General features: G+C 41.3%; 1 protein-coding gene across 4 annotated transcripts in view; it reads right to left on the bottom strand.

The window, feature by feature from the left end:
• Window positions 1-19,359, bottom strand: part of ank1a (ankyrin 1, erythrocytic a) — a 121,630-nt gene that overhangs the window by 43,726 nt on the left and 58,545 nt on the right. Inside the window, exon 6 of one of the 4 annotated variants that reach the window (XM_074637942.1) lies at window positions 13,119-13,211. In XM_074637942.1, the coding sequence (XP_074494043.1) occupies window positions 13,119-13,211 (93 nt within the window). Of the gene's footprint in view, window positions 1-304; window positions 795-13,118; window positions 13,212-19,359 lie in introns of those variants that run through there. The other 3 variants (XM_074637944.1, XM_074637946.1, XM_074637945.1) reach the window with 3 other exon arrangements.

The following is a 19,359-nucleotide window of genomic DNA, read 5'->3' as shown; positions in this document are numbered from 1 at the left end:
AAATAATGAAAGAAATGGATTTTAAAACTGGGAACAAAGCCAGTGAGGAACGTAATGGCCCATCACAGTCTGATGTGAAGGGATAGAGACAGGGAGCAATGGCAGGTGCATTACATCTGAGGAAAATGCAAGCGAAGATTTTTACAACAGGCAAAAAACATTGCAGGAAAAAGACAGCGATAAAATAAGAGTGGTAGAGAAGCGTACAGGTAGGAAGAGATAATGTGAAGGGACACAGAGAATGACAGGAACAGAGATGAAGTTAGAAGAGGAGACGGAGAGCAGCAGAGATGGTGGTACTCACTCCAAAAGTGACGGTCTTGACTGGCATGCCTGTTGGCCCTCCACTCTCTTTCTCTTACGTTTTCGGTTTCTCTCAAACACACAGCTGTCTTTTCTGTTGCCCCCTGCGAGTGCTGCGATACAGGGCACGCAGACCCCTCGTCCAACGTAAACACCAACACACACACGCCCAGACACACACACTTGAGTAAGCATGGTGGGTGGAGAGACTGGGCAGGGTGGGGGTTGAGGGGACGGGGGGCCCAGGGGTTTATCTCTGGAGGAATGCTGCCTGTATCTAAAGACACACATTTCACACACAGACAAAAACAAATGAGTGCCTCACACTCTCACCGTGGCTTTCCTGGCTACATCCTGGCTACTTTTTGGCTACTTTTCCCCCATTTCACTAACTTTTCTCTCTCGCTTTTTGCCTCAAACTCTTTCGTCTCCATCCTTCTCCTATCCTCCATCACACTCTATGTTCTGCTCTCCACCTCATCTATCCTCTCCACCTTTCAGGTTTTGTTGCACCCCAAACACTCTGCGTCACCCCAACTTTATCCCTCCTTTCTCCTGTCCCTTCTTCCCTCACACGTCACGCCCATCTCTGTGTCTCCTGTATGTTTTGTGACAGCCAGACAATCCTCTTTTTTTTTTTCACGGACCAGGCGATACCAGAATAGCGTAGAGTTACTGTGGAGAATGGGTGTGTTTTTTTCAGAGCGGGTCTGTTTCAGTCTGTGAGGTGACTTACAGTGACAAAGCGCCTGGCGGGGGGGTTGCTGCCACCGCCCCGTGACAATGGGCCAGACACATGGGGTGGGGGGAGCACGGAGGGGCCAGCCTCTCAAAAGGCCCTGCCTCTTTTAATAAAGCGTCCGTCATTCCCTGCTTGAAAAGGCCTCCTTTTCTCTGCCTCTCCCCTCCTCTCTCCCTCTCCTGGCTAAATGCTGGGAAAAGCACATCGCTGCCAAAACCATGCAGAGAGATAAATGCTTGTAGGAGAGGGGAAGGAGGGGGCGATGTGGAAAGAAGGCTACGCACTTCTCAGTGCCACTGGACCGTGACCTGGGCAAAAACATCACGTGGGATGTCTCTCCTGTCCACAGTAGAGTTTGGACAGTGATGAGAGCTCCACTGCCAAAGAATGTGGTGCAGGGGACTACAGACACTAATGTCCATGAAGACATGACAAATTATCCTGTGGTCTTCCACCAAGAGGGGACTGCAACTCTTCCCCACTGACATAAACCTCCTTTGGCTCAGCCTGCAGAGTGTAACTCAACTCATCTGAGGAGGAGAAAGATAACTTATCACGTCCTTATTGATAAGACCTCCTTAAGGTGTGGCAGAATGAAGTGGGTGATGACAGAGGTTTTCTCCGCAGGTGTCAAAAGTTAAAGTCCCCCTCCACTAAAAAAATGTGTTTTGCTTATTGTTACTTGTAGGGCTTCAATTAACAATTCTTTTCATTGTTGATTAATCTGTTGATTATGTTCTCGATTAACAGATTAGTTGTTTGGTCTATAAAATGCCAGAAAATGGTGAAAAATGTTGATCAGTGTTTCCCAAAGCTCAAGATGATGTCCTCAAATGTCTTGTTTTGTCCACAACTCAAAGATATTCAGTTTACTCTCATAGAGGAGTAAATAAACCAGAAAATATTCACATTTAAGAAGCTGGAATCAGAGAATTTAGACTTTTTTTTTACCTTAAAAAATTTATTGAACCAATAAATCGGTTATCAAAATAGTTGACAATTAATTTAATAGTTGACAACCAATCCATTAATCGTTGCAGCTCTAGTTACTTTAATTGGATCACCTTAAATCTGAGTTTAACACATGTATATATAATTGTGTGGCTTGGCAACTAGTTGGGCAGCCGATCATGATCCAATATACAAGTTACAGAAGTGTGAAATTTGAAGCCTCCAATGCACTGAGAATGAACTTTCAGCGAAGTAGGAGACATCTTGTGTCAAGTAGTTAAACTTGTTAATAAAAAAAATATTTGCATATTCATAGATCTTCAATGAGGTAGAAGGAACATTTTTAACAATGTAATTTGAACTTGAAAAATCAGACAAATTATTATTCAAAGCAGAATACCTTTTAATATCTGGAGGGGATCTTTAAGTTGTGAAACCTAAAAAATTTAATTGGCATCTGATGCAAAACTCAAATGATGTTTTTTTGCTTTACCGAAGAAATATTTGGGTGGGAAAAATAACATGGCACAAAGACAGTCATTGGGGCAGTGTGCAAAGATGCATTGTGGTATACTAGCAGGAGTCTCACTGACTGACTGACTGAGAGAGTTTGCAGCTCAGGGAGGTTGCAGGTCATTATAAAGCATAGGCCACACTCCGGTTTTGTAAAAGGGCTGATTTAGGTTTGGGACAGACGTGCCCTCTGCACCCTGTGTCGAGCCCCTCTTGTTGGCAGGATAAAGGGCTACAGCCATCCACGTGTGCTGCTTGTGGTGGTTTATTGCCTGTGTCCTGATGTCTCAGCGAACAGAAACTAGAGTTGAAGAGGTGGGGGAGGAATCAACATAAACACTGATAGTGTGTCAGCTGTCTTTCTTCAGCCTGCCACACTCTTTGCAGTTGTCACACACATACATATTGCCTAAAATCACAGATGAACCTGGTATAAATTCATGGTTTAAGAATTAAAAATAACTCATCTAATACCTCCATCTCAGAGTTCCCTGCAGGTCCGATCACAAGCTGCAATTAATCAAGTTCTGGTGTGGGAAGCCAGCTAGGGATCTTGTCCATGTTGCTGCAATATTGACGCAGGTTGGTCGCTGCACCTAATTTGACTGTTATCAGGCCATTAAATAAGCGTCATCTGTCACTATAAGCACCATAGATGTGGGTCATTAGGGGCCTACTATGCCTACTACGTTGTAAAAGTGAAAGCGAAACTTAAAAGCAACACATTCTAACATGTTGTAAAACTGAACGAAACATTACATTTTGAACACAAACAAAAACGCTTCTTCAGGTTTAGGCAATAAAACTACAACTTCTTTAGGTTTAGGCAACAAATCCACATGGTGAAGTGTAGGGAAATCATCGTGTTTTGGCTCTCTTATACTACAATGCCTGACTTCCGCTTCTGCTCCTATCATAATTACTATGATTGCTAGAGGTCGCTGTCGTCTTCTTTTATACCTTCTTTTGGTGATCTACAATGTGAATAGATGATAAAACCTACTATTGGGTGTAGTAGGCCCCTATTGACCCACATCTATGGTGCTTTTAGTGACTGCTTACGCCTATTTGACTGTTCAGTCGGAGGTAAAGATAAGGGGGAGGGGACATGAAACTTGTTGTGCATTTCACCCTGTTGGACAAGGTCCTCCAAAAGAAGTGGCCGGAGATAAGTAAGATTAATTTGGAGAAAGAAAGACACTACCAGTATAAAATGAGTATGTATTCATATTTACAGCTATTCTGGTTTCCATAGAAAACCATGGTAAAAATAAAATATACTGTATCCTTCAATATGAGATTGTACTCTTTCAATTTGGCATAATGGCCATCTAGTGGCAGTGTGATGCTCTGCAGTGTTGGCCTGCAGCAGCCTCATAGAGGGTATGGGCTGGGTCCTGCTGATTACTGCAGCTCTGGCACAAAACTCACACATTCATAAGTACACGCACACACAACACTCACTTTCAACTCCTTATCCTGTGCTTCAGCTCCTCCTCACAAGCTACATTAAGCTGGCCTGGCCTCTGAACTGACACAGGAGCGGTTTAACTCAGCATTAACAGCCACGGGTGTTAAAACTGCCTTCCCTCTGCAGACAGATTAGATATCACATGTCAGAGCACACGTAGCGGCTCGCTCCCTTATATACATATTATCATACATACATAAAGACGCCTCAACACATGCACCTCAACGTGACAAAGCCAGACTGACCTGTGGAAGACAAAAACAGGGAGTTAGAAATACTGGGATGAGGGAGGAGCACAGAGAAGATGAAGGCAATAGAGGAGAATGACAGCAGCAGTATGTCAGCACAGGGCCAGGCTGCCATTAACCCTCATAAGTGCAGGGGTGCAGTGGAGAAGAGGAACTACAGAGTGAAGATGTGCAGGAGGAGAGAGAAAGAGCATCACTGTGGACAGAATCTGTCCTCACAACCCTCCGTCTCTTGTGTGTGTTTGCAGTATCTGAGCACTCGCAGAGAACACAGACTCCATAATTTAGAAACAAAAGGCTCAAACCATCCGTCACAACCGGGCTTGAGTCAGCATCCGACAGGATCCGAGCAGCCAGACCATAATTCAATCAGTCTGGTTAATAGACGGAGCTGAAGCCGCCCCAAGTTTTCAGACTCTATTCAGACCTAATGTACTGTCCTAAAACTACGAGACACAAGCTCCACGAGGACTTCACCTGCCTCTGTCCACATGACTCTGTTAAAGTGGGACAAACTGCTATTCTATTAAAGGTCCCACAAGAATATACTGTATGTGTCCTCTGAGGGAGAAGTGAAGCAAAAAGACAAATGTCACCCTGTTTTACAAATCATGTCTGTGATGTCTAATGCTGCAAGGTTACGTTTTGTTTTATCCTCAACCAGCTTCGTCTACTTTTTAATTTCCATTTTCCAAGGTGTTATTGATAACATCTTTATGCAGACGAATAATTTAAAAAATGTAATCATCCACAGAGCTTTTAGAAAGGTGCTGAATAAAAGTATGTCTTTTCCTGAAAAAAATATGATTGTGAATTTATCATTTAAAAGATTTTGACGGGTACAAAATTAATATCTTGTTTATCTCTGAGGAAGATATCTGACGTTTGATTCTCACTTCTAACAAGACTTGTGAGCCAATAGTATAACACCGTTGGTATCACGTGGCATCTCTGGGTCATCAGCTAGTGTGGAAAAAAATGGATAAATGGCTGAGATTGACAGTAAGTGCCTGGCAACAACTTGTTGTGAAGTGAATGCAGTGGAACGGGGGAGGGAGGATGCAACATCTAGTGGCTGAATGTTATCATTAATGTTTTCACTAGCACCTTTAATTTACACTATTTCTTCCATTTCATAGATTCACTGACAATCCTCAGATGACCTGCTGATAAATTCAATATGCAATATTGGAAACATTCTCCATTACAGAAACCGTAAAGGTATCACTCCTTACTCAAATTTAACATTTACTTTGAGCTACTGAGCAAATCCTATGTCAGTGGAGAAATAAGAGGAACTAGCATTAGTGGCTTGTTTACACTGGAATTCTTGAATAGATCGTAACATCTGTGCCGAACGGGGAGACGAGAAAGAAACCCCTTCCCTTTGAATCTACGGGACGAACAAAAAAAGCATCTTAGTGGTTGGTTTTAAAAAGGTGAAAAATATTGTGCTGTTAAACTCGATTACAGCTAGGGCTGTCCGCGACCAAAGAAACTCTTAGTCGACTAACGCTAACCGATTTGTTGATTTAATCGACAGATCTATAGAACTGAGTTTCTCACACAAAAGCACCACTTTACATCTTGTGTTTACCACAGATGTGCTCATAAGTTTCTTGTAAGTACAGTAAGTCATTTAGCATGAAACAGCATAAAAAACGACTAATCAACTAAATAAATCTTAGTCGACTAAGACCCTAACGACCGATTAGTCGACTAATCGACTAAGAGGGGGCAGCCCTAATTACAGCTACAGATTAAAGCCAAACTGATACTGGATTTTTTTAGGCCGATATTTAAATATGAAAGTTCAAAAATCTGAATGATTAATCAATCAACGTCATTTTTAATGTAATTTTTTTTTTTTTTTATAAAGATCCATTAAATTAGGGAATTGAAAAGCTGTGACCGAGATATTGAGTGGGACATTTTACAGTTGAAAAATAAACTTGTCAAACATAATAATACTATATAATACTACCAACAAATGTAAGTTTTAAACAGTAAACCTCCTTGAATTTTCATTTAATTTTTTTTATTAGTATCAATAACAACTTATAATATAAATATAATAGAATTCCAGACTATAAAAATGTATTTAAAAATGGGAATCTACTGTACAAACTATATTAAACTTTAATAATAAACATTAAAGTAATTTTTTATGTGGGCAAGCCTGTATTTTGACCATTAGAATGAACAAAATCAACAATTTATTCTTCAATTACCAGTACTTGTTTCAGTATATATATGACAAGCTAAGAGAAAAGGTTTTATTAACAGACTGACCTTCAACCAAAGGCATTTCTTTACTGCGCTTGTTGTTATTTATCAGCCCACATATATGCCAATAGAGATAAATCAGTGATAAGCTAAAATAATCAAATAATATTGGCCTGGCTGTGGGAGTCCATATGTGGCACTCGTACCACCAGTCCTTTGCCTTTCTGCATTATAATGTTCTCAGTGCACTAGATTTTAAATCTGTCTATGTATCAGCTGACAGTATGTCATTACCATTTAAATGGGGACAGTGGCAAACATTTGTTTGGGCTCGACTCAGAGCAGCACCAGCCTCGTTTCTCACCATAAATAGTGCAAGCGGCGAGGAAACATGCCCGGGAATGAAAAAATGAAAGAAGAGATTGATGGAAAGAGCGAGACGTCTCGGGCACAGTGATAAATAAATGTGCCCGGGGTGCTTCACTGAGCGTGTGCCTCAGTGGATGCTTGTACAGTATCTTCTTCCACAGTCTTGTTGACAGTATGATGGCATCTTCATCTGCACAGCTTTGCTGAGTCAGACCCAATTTCTCGCCCCCCCCCCTCTCTTACACACACCTTCCATCATGAAGTAATCTACAGAGTGACTGCCTGCAGCAGAGAGGGACCCATTCAGACTTCAACGTATGGTCAGCTCTTAATTTACAAATAAATACATATTTGATGCCGCTTTCAACTTGAAGAGTTCATTTCTGCTGCCTCAGGGACCAAACGCTGAGCTGCCATGTGCATCTGAGATTGACGTGTTAATAAATATTAAATATGAGCAATTAAGGGAGATGCTCTCGGCAGTCACATTATAAAACGGACGTCAATTACTCCACTGCTTCCGTCTGCCTACTTTAATGCTGCCTCACACACACACAGATTCAAACACACACTCACAAACACACAAACGCACTCATCATACACACTCATGTACGCATCAACACACGCATTCACCTACAGTGCAGTACATGCAGGTGCATAACACACACACGCTCGTTCACATATGCAGCTTACAGCAACCTTTTATATGCAGGCCGGCGTACAGTTCAAGCAGCGGTATACTCAAACTGAACAAGGTCTCGCAGTTCGTCGTCCGTCGTAAAAGTTGTGTGAGAAGTTGGTCGTCATAGCGAGGTGGTTAGAATATGAGTCAGAGGTTGAAAGAAGAGATGGTCTGCAACTCAGTCTGACCTGACAGGGCCTGAGGTGAAGTGATTTACAGTATTTGGGCTGGTCCTATTCCGCATGCCTAATAAGGGCTTTGGTGGAGGTGGGCATAAAACATATCACTATAAATCATGAAATAACAATAACACATTGTTTACAATGCATATTGATCATTTTGCCCATCAAGTTTTACTTCATCTCATCTCTTAACTCGTGGTTGTGGCGGGTTGCCCTCTAATCCAGTGTGGGATTTCCAGTTACTCCACATAATAATTACATAATAATAATAATAGCTCCATCATAGACCGCTGGTATTAACAAACACCTTTTGTTTGAGGTTTAATGGAGGTGGGCTGCATGAACATTAAATACTATTATGCCACATTAAAAGGTGCTTACATGCTCTGGGGAAAACCTGGATAAGGCCTTTGAAATTACAAAGTAAAAGCTCAGCTTAATTGCCAAAGTAAATCTGTAGCCTCCTTTAAGTGCTGCCTGTAATCTAATAAAAACAATAAAAATGATATAATATTACAGCTACAGGAAGCATCAATATTTGCTTTTCCTGTTCTGGTCTGTGTGGAAAACCAGCTTGGTAATATCGAACAGATAGAGAGTCTGTCTGTGAAACACTGAGCAGATCTGTCCTAGCTATCGTTTAGATTTGTTTTCTTGATTTTGGTTTTACTCTCCATCTCCATCTCTCTCAGACAGCCGATCAGGTCTTCATCACTGCTAAGGCCGATTGGGTGTAAATTTGTGGAGGAACTGGGCACATTTTTACGCGGACTGTATACACACTTGACACTTGGCATGAAAGATTGTCCATCGCAAAGGAGTTTACTACGGCTTTCAGACCAGCACTTCTTTTGGAGTATACTTCAACCTTTACCATGCGCATTCACCTAAAACACATGCACATGCTCGCATGCATGCACATTGATTGTCGCTCAGTTTCTCTCTCTCTTTTTGTCACACAAAAACTCAAACTGATGATAACGAAGGTGCCTACATTTTCAATAGAAAAAGAAAACCAAAGTAAAAACTGTTTAAAAAGGTGGGAAAAGTCGCAAAAAGACATGAATTGAAGTAAAATAAATTGACTTAGTATAAATAGATTAGAAGTGTAAAAGTTTAGGAGGCGTCACAGGTGAAAAAAGTAAAAAGGTTTAATCAGATTTTGAAGAGAGGGCAGTGTAGACAAGGGTTCCTTGAATCCTTGTGCGCAACCAGCTAAACATTGAGGGGAAAGTTCAATGTGTCTTCACATTGCTTTCAGACAAAATAATACAAATTAAGTACATTTCTGTTCAGTTTGAACTGGTTATATCCATATTGCATGATACAGTGACCTGCGTATGGCAAAAGCATCACATCTTTCATGTGCATCCTGTTATGGGCCCCATTTATACTTATATACTTTTCCTGTATTGTGTTGTTAATTGTACTACTCTACAAGCATCTACAATTGCCCCTTGGGGACAAATAAAGTGATTTGAATTGAATTGAATTGATTTGAACTGAATTATACTAGTGTAAAACATCTTGTACGCATTTGTGAAATGTGCTGGATCGAAGCACTTTAATTATCATAACTGTGTTCAGTTACTGTTTGTAAAGAAAATGCTGCCGCCTGCAATGCTACTTGAATTCTTACTCAGAGTTTGACATTTCCACTTTTAAAGAGGAACCTTTCAACCCAGTATAGTGAACCTGTTCTGTAGGTGTGGTCTGCATTTATAAAGCCATTTAGGTTTTAGTTACTTTGGATGGCTCCATTGAAAGTATTCTTTGTAGGCCAGATTGTTCCCATGAGGCGTCTCACTGTTGCAAAAAGCCAGAAAAGATCAGTTCTTAATGGGTCAGCAAGACGAGGAGAATCCTGCTCTCCTGTCTTCCTCCTGGAGTTGGTATCTGGCCAACTGAGACATTATTACACGACTTCTGCAGTTTTGCACAATAGCAGTAAAGCCCCCTCCACCTTTAATCTGAATTCTGTGAAGCTGGTATCAATAACCCTGGGACAAAAATGAGAGTTACAATATTTGAATACGCCATGGCCTTTCACATGTAAATTAAACTCTGCCCCCCTAGCCGAAACAAATTACAGCCAACTGCTGGTGGCTGGACATGAATGGGCTTCCTAATGTAGTCTGCATCTACAGTGGGCTGGGGAGCAGCTGGAAAAGAGAAACTGAGACGGGGGAGAATTTATGTGACAGTGCAGAGTGTGACAGTTTGCTTTTTTTTCATATCGAGTCTGCCATGAAGCCGCACTGTGACGAATGGGGCTTGGCTCCCTGAGCATCTGTCTCCAAGGACCCACTGAGGGGTAATTAGAGCTGTGGGATGATGAGGGGTATTCTCCAGGCCCACTAACTATTAATGGTGGCAAAGGGGACGGGGCCTTTACACAGACCTCTGACATCTCACAGTTGTGTCTTACGAGGGGGGTGGGGCGGGACGGGGCGTTTGATGAAGCGTTAGATTTTGGTGTAAATTAAATCAGCCCTCAGGGAAAGAGTCATGGTTTGGGAGGGCTGCTGGGAGTTGTATATCACCGAGCTGCTGACTGACCAATCTGCAATATTCTAAATGCTTTTTGACTCAGCGGTCTCCGACAGCTGAGAATAATGAAATTTATCTGGAGCGACCTTTAAAAGAAAAACTTATTTTCTTTGTTTCTGCCATCAATCTCTCAGTTATCATAAGACTTTTTCACCAAATTCATTGCTGAGATCTCAGAAAGCAGCAACTTTTTGCAGATGTTCTCATTGGTTGCGCTTTGAAAGGTCAGCGGTAACCAAGGTCAAAGTTGAAATAATTTTTAATTTGAGCGCAGAGCTTGGTGGCGATTTTGAGCGGTCTGCCACGCCAAGGGTAGCGCTTCCGTCTAGTCGGGCAGCACTGCTCTCTCCATAGGAAAACAATGGCACAGCCAGCGCAGAGCGATTTTACCGCTGATCATGTGTAGACACCTTAAGCCAAAAAAAGTTCTCTCTTCTTGGACTTTACATCTGGATGCCGTCATGCACATTTAAAAAAAATGCCTTTTGTAAGCTCTGCTAAAGTTTTACAAGTAGTAAGTGACCTTGGTCGCAATTGGTCTGCTCCTGTCAACAATTTTACAGGCGTCTCTTTTATAATGGTGGTCTATGCTAAAAATGCTGACTGGCGTCGTCGTAAGTTGTGCATGCACAGTTTTCCTGGGCAATGAGGTGATTATTAGTGACTTTTCTTTAGATAATCACACTAAAATCTCGGCTTGTTTACATCCTGTATCGTCTGACCGTTTGTGTTTGTTTTGTACCTATTTTGTTTTAGCAATTCTGCTACATTTTCAGATCTCATTAATTTCTTTGGTGTGAACAATGTTCTCTGATAGATTGAACTGATGGCCGGAGCTGCAACAAAACTAAATGTAAGCGTTGTAATAAACTGTAGTTTTCCTTTAAGATGCAGGACAGGGGCAGTAAAAGGAGGAGTTGAGGGCTGCTGGCAGAAAGGGACACTGTATCACTCTCTAGTAGACACTAGTTGAGGAAGAAGACACCCTGTTGCAGGGATTTGGTTTATGCTGCTGCTGTGTTGGCTAAGGGCCAGCGAGGGGCACTGGGCTCTTCAGCTCTATCACTGCGCCACTGTTTCTCTCTGTACTCTGGGACATACCAGGTGTTCATATGTCTCTGCTCCCACCCAGCAATCACCATACTCCCTCTGTATCCACTATTCTATAGTCTGTGTCCTCACTTCTTGTTAGTGGGTCCTACTTGCTTCCCAGGTTGGTATTATTTGGAAACCTGAAGAACATTAGACTGGGTCTACAGTCTTTACTTCTATTATAGTCCTAACTGACAGATAAAGACAAACAAATCTCTTCTTTCACTCATTCACACAAAAGGTAAAAGAAAATTCAAAATAAAAAAGGAAAAGTACAATTGGCCAATGCACGCATTCATGAGCATCACCGAGGGAAAGACAATACTCCATATTGTTGTTTGTTGGGAAAACTGTGTGTTATCTTCATTCTGTGGTAAATGTGTTCACGCAATGTTTTTTTCCTTTTTTGTCTCTACATTTCCAAATTTGATTGAGTTTCATTAAAGGTTAAGCCAGTGATGCTCCGGAGTGTTTGGGAGCAATATGGAGATCGGGAGAGTAGGTTTGGGATTTTGACATGAGAGCAAGGGAGGAGGTAGGATTCGAGGGGAAATCATCATGGGCAAGGGTCGCCTGGAACAAGTTTCCCAGCAGCTTTATTGCACTTAGATGATCTCTCCTCCACAGAGTGGAAATGGACTCAAGATCATCTATTAGATAGGTGCAATAAAACTTTTGGCAAACGTGTCCCTGACTGTTTCAAACAGATAAAACCCGACAAAACACAGGCACAGCACATGACAAATAGGAAATACACAACAGCCACAATACACAAACACAGCACGGACAACATCAAAGGCTCGGGCAAAGACAGGCACCACCGGCCACAACATCTACGTACAGCAGAAACAGCACAATGGAAAACACACCAACACAGACTGAAGCACAGACACAACACAGACGGACATTCAAATCACATCTGATACTAATACACAGTCTGAAGTCATGCACAGACGGAAATAAAGCATGCACACAAACACACTGATAAGAGTCAAGAGGTCGCCCCTCAAAACACACACATATCTCTCACACACTTCCTCCGTTTCCCTCACTCTCTCTCTCTCTCTCCGACACACACACACACACACTGCATGTGTTTTGCTTTAACCCTAAACACGAACACAGTGGTACAAATGACACAAGCATATTTTATAAATCAGAAGAACCCACAGGAAAAATACTTGGACTGTTGTCTGTTATCACTACTGTGAACCTGTGTTGTGTGAAGTACTTTGTGTAGAAGCGTACGCAGACGTGCTAAAAACTCGATAGGAAATATGTCAAATCGATATTTTGCCCGTGGACTCTTGCCATGTTAATATGCTGCTTGAGAACATTAATTTCAGATAAATCACAGACACCGATATAGATGTGAATATAGATACAGAAACACACTCATGTTTTATATCAATGTGTGAGACTAAAAGGAAAAAGAGAAACGCAAAAGAAAAACAACTAAATGAAAAAATCAAAAATCAGCAAGTTAGTACAATACGTCAAGCAAGGACAGGAACAAAGAAAAAGCTCCAGCCTGATCCCACGACACCTGACTGAGTCAGCTCACAGCACAACAGCAACACTAGAAAGTCAAAGGAACCAGAACTACAATACCATAAGCAACACACAACAAAAAGAGATAAAGATAAAAACAACAACAACAGCAGAGCAACAGTGACACAAACTTTAAGTGACAGATACAAGATGGTCATAAATACATAATATATATATATATACATATAGATATATAGAAATAGGAAAAAAGCCAGATATACGTGTTGCAGATATTTACTTCATCATCAAAGTGCCATACTCCTTGGCCATCCGGCATCTCAGAGCTCACACTACTGTCCTGATCGATTAGCCAGCGATGCACGGCGTGGGCCTAAAAGGACATACGACATAAAGACAGAGCCCAGTTAATCGCAACAGGGAGAAGCAAAGGGACGGAGAGACAGAAGAGAAGAGGGAAGGGAGAGGAGGAGAGGACAGAAAACAATGGCAAGGAAATGAGAAAGATTCAAAGAGGAACATTATATTAAGACACAGGTAGAAAACAAGGTGGAGGGAGGGAGGGAAGGAGGGAGGGAGGGAGGGAGAGGAGGAAGAGAGCAGGAAGAGGAACCAGCCCACCCCATCCCACCCCACCTTGCTGCTCCAAACCCTCCCTCCCCCGAAAAACTCTCCCCGTGGGAAACGGGTCAGGTTAGGATGAGAGGTATGAGTGTGGAAGCACGATATGGCATGACACGAGGAGGATATCACACATACAGTGATGAGCGCCGGGCAACGCCACACTGATGGCGAGATGAGAGGAGGATCTGATGTTGATGGTGTGTTGCTCACAGATGGATCAGCTGCAACCTACACATCGGAGTGAGTCCTTTTTACAATCACGATTGTGCACCTGGACACAAAATGTAGTGTACTTACCCAAAGTTCACATATAGAAATGTGCAACCACATTTGTGCAGTACAAAAGACAACATATGAAATATCTTTAACACAACAACAACAACAACAACAACAAGAGAGAAAAACATACAGTGAGGCCAAGTCTGGCCTCTGACTGAGATGCATAGAGAAACAGTGTACAAAGAAACTTTCTTCACAATATGCACGCAGACTGTCAGATAGTGTGAAAAGCAGCAAGAATGGTTGAAACAGTAATTCATAAAAGACTTGTCAACAAGCTCCAGACAGTCCCCAGGTAACACTTGATTTTTCCCAGAAAGGCAACAAGACTGTCTGCTCCAATCAGACAGACAATCTCACAAACGTCTTCCTCCAGACAGACAGACAGACAGACAGAGGGGAGGTTGCAGATCAGTCCTGCTCACACTTCCTCTGTTTAGATTCAGATCAAACACACACTGTAGCCGGCTCTAGTCCCGGTCACCCTGAAACACACATACAGAATAACACACACACACACAACAGAACCCATCTGTTACTCCTGACTGTTGTCGCGTCAGCACCAAAAACAACCGAGCGCAGCTCCTTTTGTGACGCTCGCTGCCCCCTTTGCGGCAGAAATACTTGTCAAGATTTACACCGGGGTGAAATCGCAGAATGCGAATTAATTACCCTGTCATGGCTGCTACTGTACATTTACTATTTGCTTTACGCCAGCAATTTTGCGGTACTTATGTTGTGTTTTTAAGATGCAGTGATGCGGGCTGTCATACCATGACATTGCAAAATAACATTTATTTCAGACTGAAGGGCCATTTAGCACACAAACTGTTGACTGGAGGAGAAAACTGTAGATTGGCCTCTTTAACACACAACACAAACAGAGAAAGTGAGGATATTACATATGTACATGTACAGGCACACACACACACACACACACACACGTTTATGCAATACTTATAAGAACCTACTACATGCCTAACCATTAAGGTTAGTGAGACGTTACAAAAATGGTTGGACATGAGCGCCCCACAATTATGATATGCAATATGGCCTGCTGCAATTTTCAAATTGCATATTTGTTAAAAGTGAAATGTATGTCATTCTACAGTATTAAAGGGGACATATCATGCTCATTTGCAGGTTCATGCTTGTATTTTGGGTTTCCACTAGAACATGTTTACATGCTTTGATGTTCAAAAAACATTTTTATTTTTCTCATACTGTGTCTGAATATACCTGTATTCACCCTCGGTCTGAACCGCTCCGTTTTAGCGTCTGTTTCTTTAAGCCCCCTTAAACCTGAAAAAGCCCAGTCTGCTCTGATGAGAAAAATAAATTTCCTATAATATTGCAAATCACATCGCAATATCAGTCAAAATGATCACAATTAGATATATTTTCAAAATCGTTCAGCCTTATCGGACACAGCCCTCCCTAATCCAAAGTCGGAAAGATGTGTGGGGGGGAGTGGGTTAACAAAGATATTCAACCATTCGATAAGCAGATCCGATGCAGTACACTGGCTTACCGAAACCAAAGTCCTGACCCTAAACTAACATTAATTGCATCATAAACTTATTCTGGATCTAATTTTAAGTCCTAACCTGAAAAAATAACAGACAAAATGTCCTCTTCTCTGAGGATTTTCCACATCTTTCTACGCTGGTGAGGACATGTGATCCCCATAAGGACAGAGATACACACACACACACAAAGCGAGAGCAGGACCTTCTGTGTAACGTGTTGTGTCTGCAAAGACAGAGTCACCTCAAGGGTACAGTGAATCAGAGGGTGACAGCAGAGGCCAAAGTCCTCTGTTGGGACACCTGAAAATAGACAAAACAAGCAGATGGGGGGGCGACTATACAATGTACAACCAGAAAGCACAGTAGTGCATATGCTACATTTGATCCGTTTTTACTTTCAAAGCATCATCTGTGAGAAATATTCACAGTAACAAATGCTCTGTGCGTGTGGAGGGGTGTGTGTGCGTTGCTGTGTGTACGTGCACAGCGGCGTCATCCGCAGAGTTTGTGGTGAGTTACAGAGCGTGTCAGCTTAAAAGAATAATTGGATTAAGTAGCAGACGGCTACTGATGACAGGGAGAGAGGGGTGAAGGGGTGGAGGAGGAGGAAGAGGAGGAGGGGGCCGACGGAGTGATGCGGAGGGGGAGAGAGGTACTGATAAGAGTAACAGGCCATTTGCTGCTGAGCCTCTGGGAGCCTCAGGGCAGCGAACAGACACACAGAGGGAACTCAAACCGTTACGCTGCAGATTAGAGGGATAAAGGGATAACACTCGTAGTCTCAGGACAACTAACTAGCAGCCTCTTGGTATTTGGGGTATACTTTACATCAAACTCCAAGACAAGCATACGACAACCAATATGAGTCAGGTAGAAAAGAAAAAGGACACATCCTCATGTTACCTCTCCAGAGTCGCAGCTTATCCTTCACAGTTTCAACTGCAGATGCAGAGCTGAGGATAAACCTGAGGAGTCGAAAGAGTGACGAGTGCAAGTCAGAGGAAGGCTCATGTTAAAGACAGAGGAGTTTGTGAGAGAGAGAAGTGGAAGAATGATTAGAAAGTAATCCACTGAGAGAGGGGCACTGATGATACAGGACATAACATGAGGCTGCCCTGGTGTTTCATTTGTCACAAGCATCGTTTGTTGTATGTTGACACAGATGACCTCAGGTGAAGCAGAGAAATAGAGATGGAGAAATACTTAGTAAAGTATTGGAAGGGAATAAAAATGTGCTTCTACTGGATGAAGATGTAAAGAGGCAAATATGTGAAATTAAAACATACATTTGACATTTTTCCCCAGCTAGGTCACAGTCTTTTCCTTTATCAGTCACACATATTTACCAAAGACAACAAATTATTACAAATTATTATAAACAAAGATTTTTTTGACCTCTGTAAATTCGTACCTTTGTAAATTTGTAAATTTAAATTTAAGTTAACTAGCTCTATCTTTTTGCTGATATTACTGTTTTTATCACTGCTTTTATTTATTTGTTTTAATCCTCAACTACAATGAGACAAGCCTGCGACATTTCATTGTACCTGAGTATAATGACAATAAAGATCATTCTGATTCTGACAAAAAGACACCGTTGCTTCCACATGAAGTTGTAGACTACAGCTGCCAGACATGATTTCACATTCACTACACATACTGATATACTGACAGTCAACCGAGCCTGCTGCGGTCAATTTACAACAGGTTCACCCACCAGAGATGATTACAGTCCACTTCAGATCAGCCCATCTGATTTAAATTCACACACGGATAAAACAGTAAAATACAAAAGCAGCCCACAACAATATCACATAAAAACTCATCACGCATGTCCCGATTAATTAGCCTTCCTGCAGTTACCCAGAGACATGTGTAAGGTTACTTCACAATAAGCTAATCTGCTTGTTCTAGTGCCACCATCTGGTAGTTTGAGAGAGGTTTTGAAAACAATACAAAATCGAAATGTTTGCACATCTGATGACTTAAATGATCTATGCGAACCCACATTTTGGGTGCAAGGCTGTAAGACCACAGACTAATAATACAATATGTCACCCTGAGAGGTTTTAAATCGCCACTGGACTACTGTAATGAACTAAAAGTGAAATCTGAGGGAAGAAAAAGACTCTGCATAAGATGAAGCATTGTTGACATTTGGCAATGGATAGCATGAATCCTTCCTGTACTTGCCAGAGGTGAAACAAAAGGTCAGCAAATCCAGAAATCCATGATTTTGTTTGTTTGTTTTGTTTGTAGCAGTGTGGGAGTTTTATAACGCTTAAACCTCGGGATCATTTCTAAAGTGATAAAATAACCTGTGAAACATTTGCAGTGTGTGGACACGAGCTAGGAAGGAAATTACAAAGCTAAAAGCCCTGAATTAATACTTTAAAGAGGTTTTTGATTGTATTAATTGTTCATGTCTAAACAATAAATTGGCCAGTAGGTTGTCCATACTATTGGCACACTTTTTTTTTCATATTAAATAAAAGTAATTTCATATTTGAACCTCAATACAAAGCCAGAAATTTAGAAAAATGCCATTAACAAAATCAGCATAAAGATATTAAAATTTGAGGCAGGGTTGATTATTAATAAACATGTATGTATATAACTGGTTGAGTTGCCGGGTTTCATAAGAAACTGGCAAGCAGTTTGCACAGAGCTTTCATTAGAATAAACCCTCCACAGCGAGATGCAACTCCCTGCTGCTCAATGGACCTGCACCGCCTCAATAACTCACACTGTGAGAACAATAAGGTACAAAGGAGCTGTGATATACAAATGACTGTAGCATTAAGAACCAAGCGCCTTCCTCAAAACACCTATTCATCAGTCGGGTTTGTTTTAGCCCCGCAGTGCTTCTCTCTTGATCGTCCACCTTTCCGTCCATTACCCTCAAGTGCAGGAGAAACATCAAGTAATCAAAGCTCTAATGCCATGAGTCAAACTAGGCCAAAGCTCCTTGTGAAAGGCTGACACAGTATCTAAACTAAATGGACCCCTACTAAATTATTCAACTCCTAAGAAAAAAAGAAAAAAAAAAAAGAAAGTCAAGTGGAGTTATAACAAGACGGCAGCATTACTAAGGTGCTGGACAGTAAAGAGCTCTTCTCAGAATCCCGTAAGGCAGCTGATTTATCTCGTCTCCAGTTCTTATTTCAACACTACTTAACTGAACACATCACAGAGGATACGGCTCTAATGTGATGAACTACAAGGCTGATTAAAGTAAGAGACGGTACACACAAAGGCTACATGAATGGGGTGTCCATTAGCTAAACAGGAACTTATAAAAGTGGAAACTAGGAGAGATTAAGCAGGTACAGAATATACTGCACTGGGGCTGGGTATTGTTTGACCATTTTCAATACTACTACCGATACCTTACCCACGTTCTGGTACCAAACAGATACTTCTCTTGATGCCTTACTTTGAGAAACATAAAACTGGTTTCTACAAAAGGCTTTTCCCAGTCAGGAGCTATCTGATCCATATGAATGTGACCAAGTGATGAGTTTTGTATAATTGTTTTTTATATCACAGACACATTTGAGTACTAAACATATTGAGGTTTGATATCTAGTCCTAATTGGGGCTAAACTGTACCCAACACTGCATTAGGGGTGTAAATCACCAGTTTCATCAAAATACGATATTGTAATGATTCTTTGGACAATACGATACCATATTTGCTGATATTACAAAGTCCGCCAAAATACCATTTTATTTTGATTCAACTCAGGGGCCTTCGATCGATATGAGACGATACCATATGACTATTTAACACAATCAGTTACATTTATATCAACTCACAAAAAGCAACTCAGATTTGACAATTTAATTACTGAGCTCTTCCAGACATTAAAATGAAAAACAATCTGTTCTATTTAATAAAAATAATGAATGTAAAGTGGGGAATTTCAAAATAAAGGCATATCTTAAAGATGATGATATTTTCAGTTTGCATCAATGATATTGTATCGTTGATCATTGAACGTATATACTGATCCAGATCGATGTATGGTTAGACCCCTAGTATACAGTAGCACTTTACAGTACTTCACTTACAAATGTGTTAAGTCA

This window comes from Sebastes fasciatus, chromosome 6 (genome assembly GCF_043250625.1).
Source record: "Sebastes fasciatus isolate fSebFas1 chromosome 6, fSebFas1.pri, whole genome shotgun sequence".
In the NCBI taxonomy this organism is placed as follows: domain Eukaryota; kingdom Metazoa; phylum Chordata; class Actinopteri; order Perciformes; family Sebastidae; genus Sebastes; species Sebastes fasciatus.
Note: the sequence above shows the minus strand (reverse complement) of the source record. Positions and strands in the feature narration are given on the sequence as shown.